The 16,815-nt window shown below is 38.1% G+C and overlaps 2 protein-coding genes across 2 annotated transcripts; one reads left to right on the forward strand and one right to left on the reverse strand.

The window, feature by feature from the left end:
• Positions 1-582: 582 nt before the first annotated feature.
• On the reverse strand, positions 583-5,232 carry hspbp1 (HSPA (heat shock 70kDa) binding protein, cytoplasmic cochaperone 1). Its single transcript, XM_038282232.1, has 8 exons — positions 5,068-5,232; positions 4,728-4,858; positions 4,390-4,606; positions 4,083-4,307; positions 3,834-3,989; positions 3,531-3,627; positions 2,357-2,468; positions 583-1,049 (listed from the first exon to the last, which is right to left on the reverse strand). The coding sequence occupies exons 2-8, from the start codon at positions 4,845-4,847 to the stop codon at positions 969-971; spliced, it is 1,008 nt and encodes a 335-aa protein (XP_038138160.1). The 5' UTR covers positions 4,848-4,858; positions 5,068-5,232; the 3' UTR covers positions 583-968.
• Positions 5,233-5,972: 740 nt separating this feature from the next.
• Positions 5,973-11,459, forward strand: tufm (Tu translation elongation factor, mitochondrial). The gene is made up of 10 exons (XM_038282263.1): positions 5,973-6,009; positions 7,169-7,215; positions 7,300-7,438; positions 7,521-7,687; positions 8,018-8,287; positions 8,386-8,518; positions 8,600-8,704; positions 10,004-10,155; positions 10,794-10,913; positions 11,044-11,459. The coding sequence occupies exons 1-10, from the start codon at positions 5,973-5,975 to the stop codon at positions 11,212-11,214; spliced, it is 1,341 nt and encodes a 446-aa protein (XP_038138191.1). The 3' UTR covers positions 11,215-11,459.
• The last annotated feature ends 5,356 nt before the right edge of the window (positions 11,460-16,815 follow it).

The raw sequence follows: 16,815 nt of genomic DNA on the forward strand, positions 1-16,815 counted from the left end.
TGATCTTGTCATGACAGTTGGAACAACGCAGATCAGATTTTTTCAATCGCGACCCAGGACCACATAGCCACGTGGCTATGTGTTCCGGAATCCGATACATATCAGATCTTTTCAAATGCAACCTGTGTGTGAACGGCCAGGTCCTATTCAGACTTGAACATCATTAATACTCAACAAAGCTCCTTATTCTTTGTCTTGCTACACTTAAGAACCATGGCGGACAAAAATGCAGAGTTTTTCTTTTTGAAAAGATTACGTTGTCAATGTGCTGGGCTCCTTTTGGAGAAGAAATGAAAGATCGCTACAGCCCCTCCAGCACTACCATCCATGTTTGCTTCCGTAAACACAGAGTTCGCCCTCTACTTATGTCATTTCGTCCTCTACCGCTCATTTCGAAAATATGTTCTTAGAGAAACTATACTCCATTCAACTGCATTGATGTTGGTGGTTGTGAGGTGACAAACGGTTCACCAGGCTTGATAACTTTTGTAAAACACTGGTGAGTATTGTATTTTTCTTTAATGTGACATCTAATTTCATGTTAATTTGTACAAGTCATAGTATAAAACAACCCACTGAGTATATGTTAACAGCAGTATTTATTTATAAATATTTCTAATGTCCTCAGTTGTGAGTGTTTTGTATAAAACATTAATAATTAGAATGAAAACATCTTAAAATTGGATTCTGATGTGTCCAAAACAAACAATTCTATGTAAACAAACAAAAAAAAAATATTTATGATGGGAAACTTTGGTGATATATGAGGATAAAAACAAGAACCAAGCGCAATGGTGAAAGAGCGCCAGAGTTTAACAGACACTTTATACAGAGTAGTTATTTACACAGTAAAATCCAACAGTTGGATTACATGCAAAATATCCACAGCAACTGTCGTAACAGACATAAATCGTTGCTCCGCATCCATGAGTCAGCTCATGGATGTTCTGCTTTTCTTCCAAACAGCCTCAGCGATCCATCCCTACATCATCTGTCTGCTGCACGCTGAAGCACAGAACTCTCAAACGCTCACAGAAATCCAGTTCTTCCTGTTAAGGAAAAATACGTAGACTTTAGAAAGTAGTAATGACCAAAAGCTAAACTTAATCCACTAATCATTTAGATTAAAGTCACATTAATCATGAGTTAAAAGTGAATTTGAAAATGAAACTGATTTATGCAACTGATTTATATATAGATACTATTTTTCAAGGCTGCACTTTTAAAAAGATGAAACTGTCCGGTGAGCTGTTTCCAAACTAAATTTCTTTTTTGTTTTACACTTGTGTAAACAAAATGACAAATAAAATCTGCATAAAGTCTAAAGATTTGAATCACCTAACAACTAAAAAATTATATAGATAAACACACATGGATTTAAGCTCCATCATCTTTCTAAACAGTCTGAACAGCTTATCCACAGCCTGCTGCTGCCATCACCATGCTTCACTGTAAACATGTAGTGTTAAGTGTGTTATAATTATTCTGTTAAACCCTAAGAATTCCTGCCTGTTGTGTATCAGAACTAATGTTTTTCCCCAGTAGTTTATCTAATAAGGACAATCCTTCTGTCAGGATGTAATCGTAATCATGTATATAGCAACCATTTGGGAATGAAATGAGAGTGGTGTTCTTGATCTAAAAACAGTGTATACAATAATTTGATGAGGCTAGACATCTCATTTACAAACCTGTATTATGTAATGATGTATTGATGTGGCAGACTTGAATTTTATAAAATGCTTATTTAACTTTGATTCAGGGCCACGTCAACGAGATGCGAGCTCGGTTAGTAACCTCAGCGTTCTGTAACCCTAAGCAACTTCTCTGGCCTGTGTAAGATTACAATTTCTGTCAAATCTGTTGTCATGTCTCCTGGTTATTAAATAAATATACATTATGAAGAGTTATTTAAAATAAATCTCTTCTCAGGCGAAGAACCAGACAGAGGAAGCTTCAAGGTGTAAACACAGAGTGTTCCTTAAAAAGTCGGATGTGAAGTTATATTCCATATAAAACAGTTAAATTGTTGTCCCATCTAACCTGAGAACCTTTAACACGTTTTCTGAACTCTTATTCTGATACCTTGCTATTGAGTTCTATGATAAATTATTTTTTTCTCCATGAAGGATATGTGGAATACAATCAATAGATTATAACAGTAAATTTTATTTGGTGATAGCAGAGTAAAAGGGAAAAAAAGTGACGTTTTCCCGTCTTCTTCGTAAACATAAACTACTCTAAGTTGCTCTACAACATAAACCCTAATAAAATACATTGAAGTTTGCAGTTTTAATGTGACTAAATGTAGAAAAATAAACATATTTATAAAGCTTTAGGTATTATTTTTATTTACCTGACTTTCTTCTTTTCCTTGGAGCTCTTTGGTTCGCCGCTTTAGTAATTCCTCCAGACCCAAAGCCGGGTTCCTGCAGTCTTCAAGCCCTTGTGGAAAGTCCTCTACTAAACTACACATCACAAACAAAGTTGGACATGATCACTGAACAGGAACCAGAACTTAAAGGAATAGTCCACCCAAAACATGATTAGCCTTCATTTTCTACTCACCCCCATGCTGAACAACACTCTGGAGTACTTTTTTTGATATCTCAAATGCATCTGGAGATCTGGGAGGCTTCTTGCTGTCTGCTGACATTCAAATAATGGAGGTCTATGGTGACCGAGACAGAAAGGTCCATAAAAGTCCACAAAAAACATGTCAATATTCCTCCATACTGCTCGTCCAATGTATTCCAAGTGTCCTGAGTGGGTAGCATCCAGAATTTACTCGAAACGAAGTCATTTAGAATGTTTTTAGAGCATAAACAGTGGTGTATAGGATTTCCTGAAAGCGCGCCCCTGCGAGTTCACGACGCTACGGAAACCGCGGCAGACCAAACCAGATGAAAGTGCGCATTCAGATCGGCAAAGAACTCATGCTCTTCCTCAACACTGCAGTCCTCAGACATTTTTCTTTCGTTGTTTCTTTCTTTGCAGCACATTTCTTCTTCTACGCTTGCATTATCGGCAGAGCAGACGCTGAATGCGCACTTTCATCTGGTTTGGTCTGCCGGCTTCCGTAGCATCATGAACGCGCATGTACGCGCTTTCAGGAAATCCTATACACTACTGTTTATGCTCTAAAAACATTCTAAATGACTTCGTTTCGAGTAAATTCTGGATGCTCCCCACTCAGGACACTTGGAATACATTGGACGAGCAGTATGGAGGAATATTGACACGTTTTTGTGGACTTTTATGGACCTTTCTGTCTCGGGCACCATAGACCTCCATTATTTGAATGTCAGCAGACAGCAAGAAGCCTCCCAGATCTCCAGATGCATTTGAGATATCAAAAAAGTACTCCAGAGTGTTGTTCAGCATGGGGGTGAGTAGAAAATGAAGGCTAATCATGTTTTGGGTGTACTATTCCTTTAATGCATATATGAAATTCTAGAGGCGGAGAAGTGAGCTAACTGCAGCCTCGGTGAAACACCTTGATGAGTAGTGATTTAGAAAATGTTACTTACCAGCAGAGAGCCCCAAGCACGTGCTCGTGGAAAGACGAATGTGGGGTGCGGAGAACAGAAACTAGCTGCTGCACCATCCCCATCGATACAACTGTTTCTGTTAGACGACAAATAAACAAATATGCTTTTGTTTTAATGTTGCATGTTAAATTCCAAAAGACAACGAAAAAGGAAAAATAGTCCAATCACCAAAAATGATTTAACCATAAGAAATAGCTTTAATCAGGAAAAAAATAATTGAATTCACTAAGTTTTTAACAGAAAAGATTGAAAATATACTTCTGCATGGTCTTTCCATCGTACCTTTATGCTCTGGGTTTGAGGTCAGCAGGTTGAGCAGAAGGAAAGCAGACTTGGTTCTGACTTTCTCGTTTTCAGACTGCATACCTCTCATCAGCACTGAGAAACCGTCATTAGCAACAAACACCTGCAGTCCAGCTTCCTGCTCTCGTACCAAACCTACAGAGAAGACAGATTTTTTTTCATGAGTACCAATACCTCTTAAGATGGCTCATAACCTCAGCGCTGAGGAGTAAAGCCTCAGGGACTCACATGAGACGGCATAAAGTGCTTTCACTCTGACGGTGGGATTGGGGTCTGAATCTGTCAGCTGCAGCAGCTTTGGAAGCACGTCCATTTTAAGCAGGTATTCCTGGACTTGGGGCATGTTCTGAGCACAAGAGGCGAGGAGCTGAGCAGCCCGCCACCTCAGCCCACTCTTAACATGAAGAAGATACCTGGAGACACACAGCTCCAGTCCACCAAGAACCATCAGATCTGGAGACAGCATAAATAGGATCAAGTTAGTTTATATATACATATAAAAAAGAAATATTATCAAAAAAAATTTTAAACAAACCTCTGGCATTGTCCAGGTTCTCACACAGTTCAGACAACACCTCAAAGGCTGATTCCCGCTCATCTTCCTCCTCTTCCTCCCTGTCTTTCTCTCCATCTGGCTCTGATCCCTTTGGTTCGTCTTTCTGTAGGACAGCGAGGCTCTGCTTCATTTGCTCCACTTCATCCATCTGACCTTTGCAGATATCTGACAGAGCTTCTCTCAGCCATGTCTTCCTCTGAAAAAGAGTCGTTTTAGTCAGACAGCATTAAAAACAAAGAATAAATAGTGTAGACCTGGATGGTTGATTACAGTCTTCATCCAGGGGACGGGTTTAAAAGCTGTAGGGGTGCACTCACCTCCTCAGACATGGGCTCCACAGGAGCTGGACCCTCAGCAGCTGATCCAGCCTCCACCGCCAGCTGCAAGACCCCCTGAAGGTTCTGGGGGTATCGCCTGTTTCTGTTCTGTTCTGACATGACTTTGGTAGCTGTACAAAGAAATCAGACATGTCAAAAAGTGAAATTTAACAAAGAACTTCCAAACGAGCCTATATTAAGTTTTCTGTTATATATAATAAGTTATTTTGAGGATGTACGTTTGTATAGGATCATAGAAAACAACAACAAATCTAAACTGGATTCTCATATTTTTCTTTTTCTTTTTTTTAATGACCAAATATCCGTATAATTAGCTTACCTTGAAAGAGTCCCGGTGTTCTGTAACACAAATAAGGCAATGAGGTTAACTTCCAACTAACAGCAGATGAGCGTGTCCCCTGTTATAAACACAGACATGTGAAAGCGCTAGAATATTCTAGCTAGCACAGGTTAAGCTCAAGAGTGGTGAGTGGGTCGCCATGCTGTACCGTAAAAAGTAAAGGCAATGGGAAAGCCCTTTTTTGATGGTACTCTTTGGTAAGAATAAAAACAAATCATTTTCCAATTTTAAAATGAGTTTCCTATCTTTGTGTTTTGCATATATGTACCCATTTATAACTACAATTTATAACCTCCAAACTTAAATGTTGCAAAATAAGATTTGCTTATTAGTACAATTACGGTAAGTGATTTAGAGAAATTTACAAAGAGTAACAGTACTTTTTAGTTCAATCTCCCACTGTCAACCACCAAGCACTCCATATGTATTACATCATATATTTATCACATATTTGATATCACATTTCACTAAATTATATAATGTAATTTCTATTATAACAGTATTCTTATGCAGTATAAAATTTTAATAAAGGTAAAATAGAGATTTTTTTATGTGTGTTATTATTTGTTACTTTTATATTCTGAATAATTATACAAGAAAAACAGTGCAAACGTTTGCGTTTGATTTAAATAAGGTTGGCAGTGTGGGAAAATAGTAAATTTAAAACCATCAAAAACTGTTGGCAGTCATTCTGGCTCAGCGTGATGTGTCAAACAAATATAAGGCATCTTGATAAAGTAAAAAAAAAATACTTAAAAATTTAAAAGCGAAAATAGAAAAGTAAAGATATTTTAACCCGTTTTTCTTTCACTGCGACAGCTTTTGGTCGTGTCAGTGTGTCATCTTGATATTTCCATCATCTTTGGTTTGTCTAACCATCCAAGATGGCGGCGCTTGTGGGGCTGCGTGCTTGTTTCTCCGGTAAAAACGCTAGTATTTATTCACTATGTGATTTTCTTATGTTTATTTTAACGCGAATTCAGACACATAACTGTTATTGATTTTCCGACCAACACCTTAGGTTGTTCGGTTGAGGATAAATGTGAGAAATACAGACAGGAGGTGATGTTGTCAGTTGGTAGCGCAGCAAGGTCACGTTACTTCGGTAAGGGTTAGCTAACGATAGGAAATACTGCGGATAAAGCTTGACTTAAAGAATGGAATTAAAAGAACGGATAGCGAAAAAACTAATACTTGCATAAATATGTAATTATAAATGTACAGAATAGTATTCTAGATGAGCACACAGTTTGTTCCGGTGGGTCCGCCTGTTAGCTGCTGCAGGAGCCTCTTAAAACCTGAGATAAGGCTAAACTGTTCTTATCTGGTTTCACTCAAATTAATAACACTTTGGGCCCCATCGGTTGAAATATTCAGCCACATATTGATATTAAGTAATTCGAAGCTTTGAGGTCCTTAAGGCAACAAATACTCAGCATAACTGCTACTGTTACACAAGAGGCCGAAAATGATCTAACTGGTCATCATTTAGGTGATCCTCTCAAATACAGGTGTTTTTCTTTTTTGACTTTTGTTATTGAGATTAATCAGGAAATGGTTCTTATGAAAATTATTTATAAAATGAATTTAATCTCAGCTAAATTGGAATAAACTGCATTTCATACTCTTTACACACATAAGCAATTTTGGAATTTATTTTATTTTTTTAATCTTAAAATACTTGTTTTTTTACAGATCAGACAAAATATTTGCGCAGTTTGATTGGAAATACAATGAGATAACTGCATTTACACACAAATATGCAGAAATGTCTAACATTGTTTGATTATCCTTTAAAAATAAAGTTATTTCTATCCCATGTTATTGATTTGAGATACAGCCAGAATAAATTTAAAAGCAGTGTTCTAGTCCTTATTGTTGATAATCTACTTGATCAAGAGATGCATTTTGCAGGAGTGAAAAGAGAATAAACAAGATTGTACATTTAAATATTTCTCTCATGATTTAAATAACCAGTGCAGATTAATTTTAAATGATGAAAACAAAACTAAAGTTCCCAGTTTGAATAGAAATGCCTTCACAAACTGATCTAAACACATGTGATGTCTTCTGCCCTCAGCCCTTCAACTTACTTCGCCGAGCCTTCTGCACAGCTGCTTTAAACTCGTAAGCATACAGCAGATTCCCATTTTCGTTTTCGTACCTGTTAGTGTAGATATTTCTGGTTGCTTATTTGTCTTTCCTGCCTAGTGTGCTGTGCCTTTGAGTCGGCGGACGTTTGCAGCTGAAGCCAAGAAGACGTACAGCAGAGAGAAGCCTCATGTGAACATTGGAACCATCGGACACGTCGATCACGGCAAAACCACCCTGACTGCAGCCATCACAAAAGGTAAGATCTCTTTAGATTTAAAATCAGAAAATAAACTCTCGGTTACGCTTCTAGATGTTTTTTTGTTGTTTTTTTTGTCCAGTGCTCTCTGATGCTGGTGGTGCAAATTACAAAAAGTATGAGGATATTGACAATGCTCCTGAGGAAAAGGCCAGAGGAATTACCATCAATGCCTCTCATGTGGAGTACACCACAGCCAACAGACATTACGCCCACACAGACTGCCCCGGCCACGCTGATTATGTCAAGGTAATCTGCTTTTCTTCTAGCGGCACACAGCCTGAATATAGATGCACCTAACAGGCCTTCTGCACTTTGATGGTAGTGTTTAACAGTATCTAGATAATTATAGAGAGTGACGAAAACTTTTAGTATTCCTAGACTACCCCACAGTTGTTCTTATGCTCCATCCGTCAGTCGGTCTGGCTGTCATGTCTAACTGTCCTGACCTACATCCATCAATCAAATTTTTAAATTTAAAGGAGAATTTGCCACAAATGACCCTAAAATCCAGGAAGTCTGAATTTCAGAATTTGGTTATAAACGTCAGACAGTCTGATCCCTGCTCTCCGCTCTCAGAACATGATCACCGGCACCGCCCAGATGGACGGCTGCATCCTGGTGGTGGCTGCCACCGACGGTCAGATGCCTCAGACGCGGGAGCATCTCCTGCTGGCCAGGCAGATCGGCGTTGAGCACGTGGTGGTTTTCATCAACAAGGCTGACGCCGTGGAGGACAAAGAGATGTTGGACCTGGTTGAGATCGAGATCCGCGAGCTGCTGACGGAGTTTGGTTACGATGGCGAGAACACCCCTGTTGTGATCGGCTCTGCCCTCTGCGCCCTGGAGGTCGGTTAAATAAAGGAACCGACTCGGCTGTCGACACGTTTTATTGAATCCTTTGCCAAATGCGTCTCTGTTATTTCATGTTGATGTTTTTGCTCCAGAACAAGCAGCCTGAACTGGGAGTAAACGCGGTGATGAAACTGCTAGAGATTGTGGATTCTTATGTTCCTCTGCCCAAAAGAGAGCTGGAAAAACCTTTCCTCTTGCCCATTGAAGGTGTTTATTCAATCCCAGGTAAGCTCCTTCCTCTTTTGGCATCTGTAATATCAGGCAGGTGAGGAAGTCCAAACACAAACTTTGGCATTCATCCTTTAGGCAGGGGGACCGTTGTGACCGGTACGTTGGAGAGAGGCCTCATAAAGAAAGGAGATGATTGTGAGTTTGTGGGTCACAATCGTAGCTTCAAGTCTGTGGTTACAGGTGAGTGACCTCCTTGTGAGCATGTGAGTCTGATCAAATATGTCTGCTCTCAAAGCATATTAGCAGAACCCTGACTAGAACTACGGTACCTTGCAGTGGTAATTAAAATACATCTGGTGTAATCTGTTAACCATCAGTCTGACCTCTATAGAGGAGTGCTTAGAAAAAAAAATATAATTTAGAGGCAGCAAAAGACATAAAGGAGAGAACCTCTAGTCAGCCATAACTGAACCTTTACACATGGTTTTGATGGGATGTCTGGAAAATGTACCTTTACATCATCATTCCACCATGAAAACTACTGGTGCTGATGTGGGTACCATCTTCTTCAGCAGAGACAGGGGAGATGGCTGGATGGCGTAAAATACATGACAGTCCTTAAAGGAATAGTACACCCAAAACATGATTAGCCTTCATTTTCTACTCACCCCCATGCTGAACAACATCCTGGAGTACTTTTTTGATATCTCAAATGCATCTGGAGATCTGGGAGGCTTCTTGCTGTCTGCTGACATTCAAATAATGGAGGTCTATGGCGCCCGAGGCAGAAAGGTCCATAAAAGTCCACAAAAAACGTGTCGATATTCCTCCATACTGCCTGTGTCCTGAGTGGGTAGCATCCAGAATTTACTCGAAACGAAGTCATTTAGAATGTTTTTAGAGCATAAACAGTAGTGTATAGGATTTCCTGAAAGCGCGCACCTGCGCGATCACGACGCTACGGAAGCCGGCAGACCAAACCAGCGCATTCAGCTCGGCAAAGAACTCATGCTCTTCCTCAACACTGAAGTCCTCAGACATTTTTATTTCGTTGTTTCTTTCTTTGCACAGGTAAACAGCACATTTCTTCTTCTACGCTTGCATTATTGGCAGAGCAGACGCTGAATGCGCACTTTCATCTGGTTTGGTCTGCCGGCTTCCGTAGCGTCGTGAACGCGCATGTGCGCGCTTTCGGGAAATCCTATACACTACTGTTTATGCACTTAATAAAAAAAACACTTATTTATTGAACAGTATGTAATAATTTAATATCTAAAGAACTTTTAGAAGTTTGAATTCTGAATATGACCGGACCTTTTCAGAAGGACCAGACTTCATTTTCCTTCCACCTTATTATATTTTCCTTTGAGTGGACCTATTATAAAATCCAAATAAAATGCAGCTTGTTGATCTTTGTCAAAATGAAAACGTACGTTTAGCTCACATGATCCCAGCAGCTGATCTGCTGGATCATTTGTGGCAGAAATTTAATCCTAAATCTGTGAGACTCTCAAAACGTTCCCTTGATCTTTGTTTCAGGCATCGAGATGTTCCACAAGTCTCTGGACCGCGCCGAGGCAGGAGACAACCTGGGCGCCCTGGTTCGAGGCCTGAAGAGGGAAGACGTGAGGAGAGGGATGGTGATGTGCAAACCTGGGTCAATCATGCCTCACCAGAAGGTCAAAGCACAGGTAGGAAAACTCAGAGTTAGGTAAGATAATGCTTCAAATTAGGTTTTTTTTTCTGAGTTTTATTCTAAAACTAGATCTTAAACCTAGTTTTTTCTGTTTGGGGCTAGAAGCTGATTGAAAGTGTCTGTTGTACAGTAATACATTTAAAATGATTTAATATTTAATCAAATAATTGTTGTTCTGTCAAATATTGTCACGTAAATATATACCATCCTTTATGGCTGTTGTTCCAGAACAACAGATGTAAAAGTGATGTGAGCTCTGGCTAAAATAAACATATCTAAGGATTCAGAGCATTTCATGCAGATGTATTTTCCTGTTTGAGTATTGTTTCCTTCCATGGCTAGGCCACAAACCCAATTATTTATTTCCTTTTATTTCCCAAATATTAATATTGACTTAAGTCAAAGCCCTCTGTTAAGAAAATGGAAACTTTAAGAGGCCTGTAATAATTAACCCTCAGCTTCCTTTTTTATTTTCATCTAGTGTCATGAAAACGGCCTCTTCTTCTAAACATTTCAGCAGTCCTGGAAAACAAACTTTAGTTTATGTTACTGTAGAATTTATCAAATTAATCTTTATCAGTTAGAATTGAGGATTATTAGCTAACAATTAATCGAGTGTTAAATGTTTTCCAGGTTTATGTTCTGAGTAAGGAGGAGGGAGGCAGACACAAGCCGTTCGTCACCAACTTCATGCCCGTCATGTTTTCTCTCACCTGGGACATGGCCTGCAGGGTCACTCTACCTGCAGACAAGGTGAGCATCAACTGCATGTGTCAGCCTCTGAAAATATGCTGCACTTAGTTAGACTTGGTTGAGGAGGGGTTTGGAAGTAAGGATTTATTCAAGTTCTTGCAGAATGATGACCTTGTTGCTTCTGTTTAAGGAAATGGTGATGCCAGGAGAGGACACGTCGCTGACGCTTACGCTGCGCCAGCCCATGGTGCTGGAGAAAGGCCAGAGGTTCACTCTGAGAGATGGAAACAGAACCATCGGTACAGGCCTGGTTACAGATATTCTGACCGCGACAGATGAAGATCAGTGCAACTGGGGTTGAAGGAAAAATCTGCAGAAGGGAGGGCAGAGGATAAGGGCACCACAGGATACAAGGGGGTCTGCGATCGGGCTGGCTGGGGGTCAGGAAAATTAGATCTATCCAACAGAGATACAGAAAACAGAAATAGAAAAGAAATGCAAACATCTGTTAAAGTTCCACCCAACCAAAATACCTGTAATGTTCAACATAGACTTTGTGTTGCTCAAAATGTTCATTTATGTAATAAAATGTATTTAATAATAAAACTGTGTACTTTGTTTTTCTCATGCTTTGTATCAACAACAGTTTTATTTTAATTATTAATTACAATAAAAAAAAGGAAGAAATGTTCTACATTGACACCAAATCCTAAAAATGCCTCATGAGGTGGAGAGGCATCACATGCTGTTTGATTAGTTTGCCACAAGGGGGCAGCAGAGTAACCTCAAACAGCTCAGAAGGTACAGTAGACTATTAGTCATTGTGTACTCTGAGCAAATATATATAATTAGACAATAGCTAGGTGTTGCGTCTTTTAAATGTAAAAATTTCTTCTGAAATCTGTAATTCCTCTGTTAAACAAAAATATTAAAAAAGAAGTAGCAGAAAATTATTGCGATATTTAAAATGACCAAAGCATTTAATGCAATAGATGCGGTTATTAAGAACATTGCATTATTTGTACAGCAGAAAACTTTGTCATGTACAGATTAATAATTAGATGATCTGATTTAAATGCATAAATTAATTATGTACAGGTGCCTAATGGCAGGTACGGGATTGAAACGCATTTTTTTCCCCAAAATCCAGTCATATTCAATAAATTTGAATTTGTTCTCAGTGAGTTTGTTTAGGCAGATAAGAGATGCCTTTTAAAAATAATCGTTAAGCTCATATTAAACCATTAAGATAACATTTATATTAAAAAAAAGTTCTATTATATATGTTACATTTTGATTTGAAATTATGCATTTTAAGCATATATCTTTAAACTGAAAATTAAAACGGAAAAAAGGCTTGGGAAAAAATTCTTACATTTGTAATTTGTCTCACTTAAGAACATGAATTAAAACTTTTCAATGATATGACTGAATAGCTCTGTAGAGTCACTCAACATACTGTTATTATATCACATCTAGCCTTTGTTATTAAATTTGAGAGTATAATATAAAACATCTGTAAAAAGGAAGCTAAATTTAGATTTCAGAGGAAATTTAGCTGATAACTTCAGTCAATAGTCCTCTATGGTTCCCTTAAAATTTGCACCAACATCTCTCTATGACCAAACCACCATCTTCCAGATGTTTACTTTGACAGTCTGCGTAACTTTAGAAAACTGCAAGGTTGCTTTTTATATATATTTTTCTATTTACATCAGATTTGGATGAGTAAAACTTGTCCTGTTGGCAGATGAACCTACCTGAGCCAAGAACCTCTGCAGCTCCTCCAGAGTTCCTATGGGCCTTTTGGCTGGCTATCTGATCATTTACATGTGATTTAAAGCTTCTAAGGTGCCGATATTGGTGTTTAAAATGCATTGTTGTGTTCAGACTGCACCCTAACTGAGTGAGGTCTCATGGAGAGCAGCCTCTTGTGTTTTGCTCTGCTTCCAGGATGTTCTTCAGTTGCCATGCTTGCCGTCGGTATTTGAGTCAAAGTCTCCTGTAATCCAATCAGCCTCCTCCTGTAATCAAATACCAAACGTTTGCAGCGGTGACGGGCATGGAAACAAAGAGCACTGCTGAGTGATGTGCTCAGCTGGAGGACCAACGTTTCCAGGATCAAAATAATCTGGAGGACCTGACAGTAAGCTCTTAAATGTTTCAGTACAGTAAACCCGGATCAGGCAATGGGTTCAATCGTTTCCTGCTCTTTTTCTGGAAACCTCTAATGGTTTTTACACACGGCTGTCGATTCAATGATCTAACATTCAGTTGGTGATTGTTTTATGAATGATTTGGTATTTGGAGGTTTTTATTTATATAAAAATATATGTTTGCTTCAGTGACTCAGCACTTTATGAGATGATTGACCTTTTGATTAGGTCCAAGAATGTGTCATTTTTATATATTTTTTCCACGATTCAAACAGCTCAAATGATTTTCAGTAACTTAAAGAATGTCTTAATGTTCTAGATTTCTGGACATTGGACCAAAACTAATACAAGTTCACATTCGGAGCAGCTGGATTACAGTTCATGCCGATCTAATCAGCCCTATAGCCAGTTTCCTTTGTCAGCCCTTCCCAACCAGGGTGGATTTTTCTTCCATCCTCAAGTTCATGTCTTTAACCTTTAAGCCCCTCACACCCTGTGAAGAATAACATAATGCCACCCAAAGCAACAAAAAGGACCTGCAATGAAATAGCAAGAAAATGCAGTGGGTTTCCTTGACATGTTTTTCCTTTATTCATGTCTCCTCTGAGCCAAGAACAGCTCCAATAACTTGTTTTTTATTTCATTAGAAAAAAAGATATATTAAAAGCATTTCAACTAAATAGTCACTAAAATGTCTAACATAAGAGTGTTAGATTGAAAAAAGCAGCAAAGGAAGTCTTCAAATAAAGTAAAAAAAAAAACAATCCATTGGACTTTTTTCCCCAAGTTTGAAGACGTTTCGCTTCCCATCCAGGAAGGAAGCTTTCTTATCACTGTTTACATGCATACCTCCTCAATATTAGGGTCAGGATAAATGGAGGGGTTTAATATTTTTTTTTGAACCATTGTTTTTCAAAGGTGGATTAGTTAAAGTTAAAAAAGTTAAAAAACAAACCACTGGACTTTGTTTTTCCAAGTTTGAAGACATTTTGCTTCTTATCCAGGAAACTTTTTCATGTAAAATGTGATCATGTGGCAGACGGGAATTGTATAAAATGCCACTTTAACTGTTAATTGGGGCCACTTCCCAAGAAGGTATGCAGCTGCCTTCTGTAAATGTAAGTTACTTCTCTGATCTGAGTAAGATTACAGTTTCTATCAAAATCTGTTGTCATGTCTCCTAGTTATTTAATATATATATAAGTTATGAAGTGTTATTTAAAGAGTTTGCCTAAGTGGTCTTTTTTCAGGAAAAAGAAGGGGAGAGAGAAATATTTAACAGTATAAATATAAGTAAACACATTATTATCTAATAGTAAATGCTAATTTGACAGAAACTAATAAGCAATAAATGTATCTTTTGTTGAAACATGAGAAACTCTTTCCTGTGAAAAGGGAACTATATTTGTTGGTGTAGCTTAGAGCTCCTCTTCCTTTCTCCCTTCCACCTCTCTGGTAGCTGAAGGAAAGTACAGAGTGGCTGCAATTAAGGCTGGATGTGGCTTTCAGCAACCCACTCTGCGTGTTCTGAGACTGACCCCATAAGACTTCTCATCCTCCAACACTGCTGAGTGGGTGTGAAGCCTCTCCTCAGCACACCTTCTACCACGCAGCTCATCTCAGACGAAGCAGCTCCAAGGAAGAGACAAATTATCTCCTCATTTGTTCTTAAATACAGCAGAGTTACTCTGCAGCTTGTTGCCTGTTTAGCTTCACACATGTCAAGTCACATAAAAAAACCCGATATGATTCCTGAAGGCAGCACTACGACAAGAACGTGTTTCTCATGTTTTTCCATCTTAAAATGTATCTCTACACTACACCTAAACGAATACACACTTTTCCATCTTAAAAAAACAAAACTCACTGTTCATTTTTCATGCTACTCCCTTTAAAAATGCAACATCCTGCCTGCAGAGGTTATTTTATTCATAAATACCACAACTTCATACCTACCCACTCATAGTGCTCACATTAACTGATGCAGACAATGTTCCTATAACTCTTTAGGAGCTACAGAGGTCCACAACTCAGGTGGGAACTATATATATTATATTAATGCTGTAAATAGCTTCTTTGAAATATATTATTTGATAATTATATAAATGTTCATACTACATTTGTATATTATTTCTGTGTAGCCTTTACTTCAGCAAGGGTAGGGAATATGGTTAAATGGGAGGATGAGTTAGGGTCGGTCGATCGTGAATTTTGCTGTTAGGGGCTGCAAAAGTTTAGAGGGGGGAGGAGATTTTGTGACTTTAAACATGCAAACAAAGCTAGTCCAAAGGTTTAGATCAACAGCGAGCATAAATATTTGCCACAAAATACCAGTTAATAGGCCTCCTTGTGAGTAAGACAAGTTAGATATTGTTAGTGTGTGTGTGCAACGTGTTTCTACAGCTCTAGTGTTACAGTACAGTGTAATGTAAAAGAGCAGCCAAGTCCTCTATGTACATGCAAAGGCATGCCTGATGGGGTGCGTAAGAGTGAAAGTAGAGACCTTTGCCCCCGCCCAGCCACAGAGGGTTCAACAGATTCAGACCATAAATTACAATCTGTTCCTGTTTGTCAAACAACTTGTTCGCTCCTCCACCTGCTGGTTTTACACGTTAAAACTCTAAAAACGCTGCAAGTTACACTGTGTGCTGTCTGTTTTGCTCCTTACAGTCAGTAGCAAAGCGCAAAAAAAAAGAAAAAATTTCTATGTTATAATTGATGTTTATCTAGAGATTTTATTTTTTTTCTAAGATTTTGCTTCACACAACAGAGTAAAAGAAACCAAGGCAAAATCAGGATAAAATCAGTCCAAATGTATTCAGTGGAAGACAGCAGGAACAAATAAATCACCCTTAAACATTAACTTTTAAGCAAAAAAACAAACAAACTGTAAAATAACATTTTTCATTCCATTTTCTTTGTTATAATTATTCTTATTAACTTTCAACCAAAAAGAGAAGATTAAAACAAACTATTTACAAAATATGACCAGGAGAGCTGTACAAATGTGCTGAAATGGTCACCAGGTGTGTAAAACTAACCCATATAGAGCTTTTGGTTTGACTAATGTGGAGAGAAACATTGTTCATCTAAGCCAGGAGGAGAGAAACTGAGTCTGTGCTTTTATTATTTAGCTACTATGAGAAATACAGACACTAGAGATAAACAGCTTAAAGTGACATCTAACAGTAGTTTAGGCATCTATCATGAGGTTTATTCTGGTTGTTTCTATGGAGGAGGCAAACATAATTTTACAATTGATCCAATGAGACCAAGAGTCCTAATATATACTAACATGGACCAGATCATGTAATATCAGTAACAAATCTAATGTTTTAGATGTTTTATTATAGGGTTTGGCTCTACTATAAAAAGGCTCTGCTGACGCAACTGCTCCATGCTGCACATTTATAATCACAGGTTAAAAATACAAAAACATCCATGACATGAAGACGCACTAAAAGGGCTTATAAATGTTTTAGATCAAACCATATATGAAACCTGGTAAGCCAATGATATCATGTTCAATTAAAACAAATAAAAAGTACAAAAATGTAAGTAAATAAACACAAAAGTCTAAGTTGGTTTAATGTTAAACCAGAGAATAAGGTGGTAAATAAAGTTATTTTTTAATTGACTTGCACAAACCTTAAAGATTAAATATAGTTACTCCCTTCCATAAAAAAATTTATTTTATTTGCAAGGGTTTGTAATTTATTTTTTACAGAGCATTAATTTACATTCAAACCAAGCTCTGTATCCTACATCAGTAATATTTTGATTAATTCTTTGATTTATCATAGGAA

This window comes from Cyprinodon tularosa, unplaced genomic scaffold (genome assembly GCF_016077235.1).
Source record: "Cyprinodon tularosa strain WSP-4 unplaced genomic scaffold, ASM1607723v1 ctg181, whole genome shotgun sequence".
In the NCBI taxonomy this organism is placed as follows: domain Eukaryota; kingdom Metazoa; phylum Chordata; class Actinopteri; order Cyprinodontiformes; family Cyprinodontidae; genus Cyprinodon; species Cyprinodon tularosa.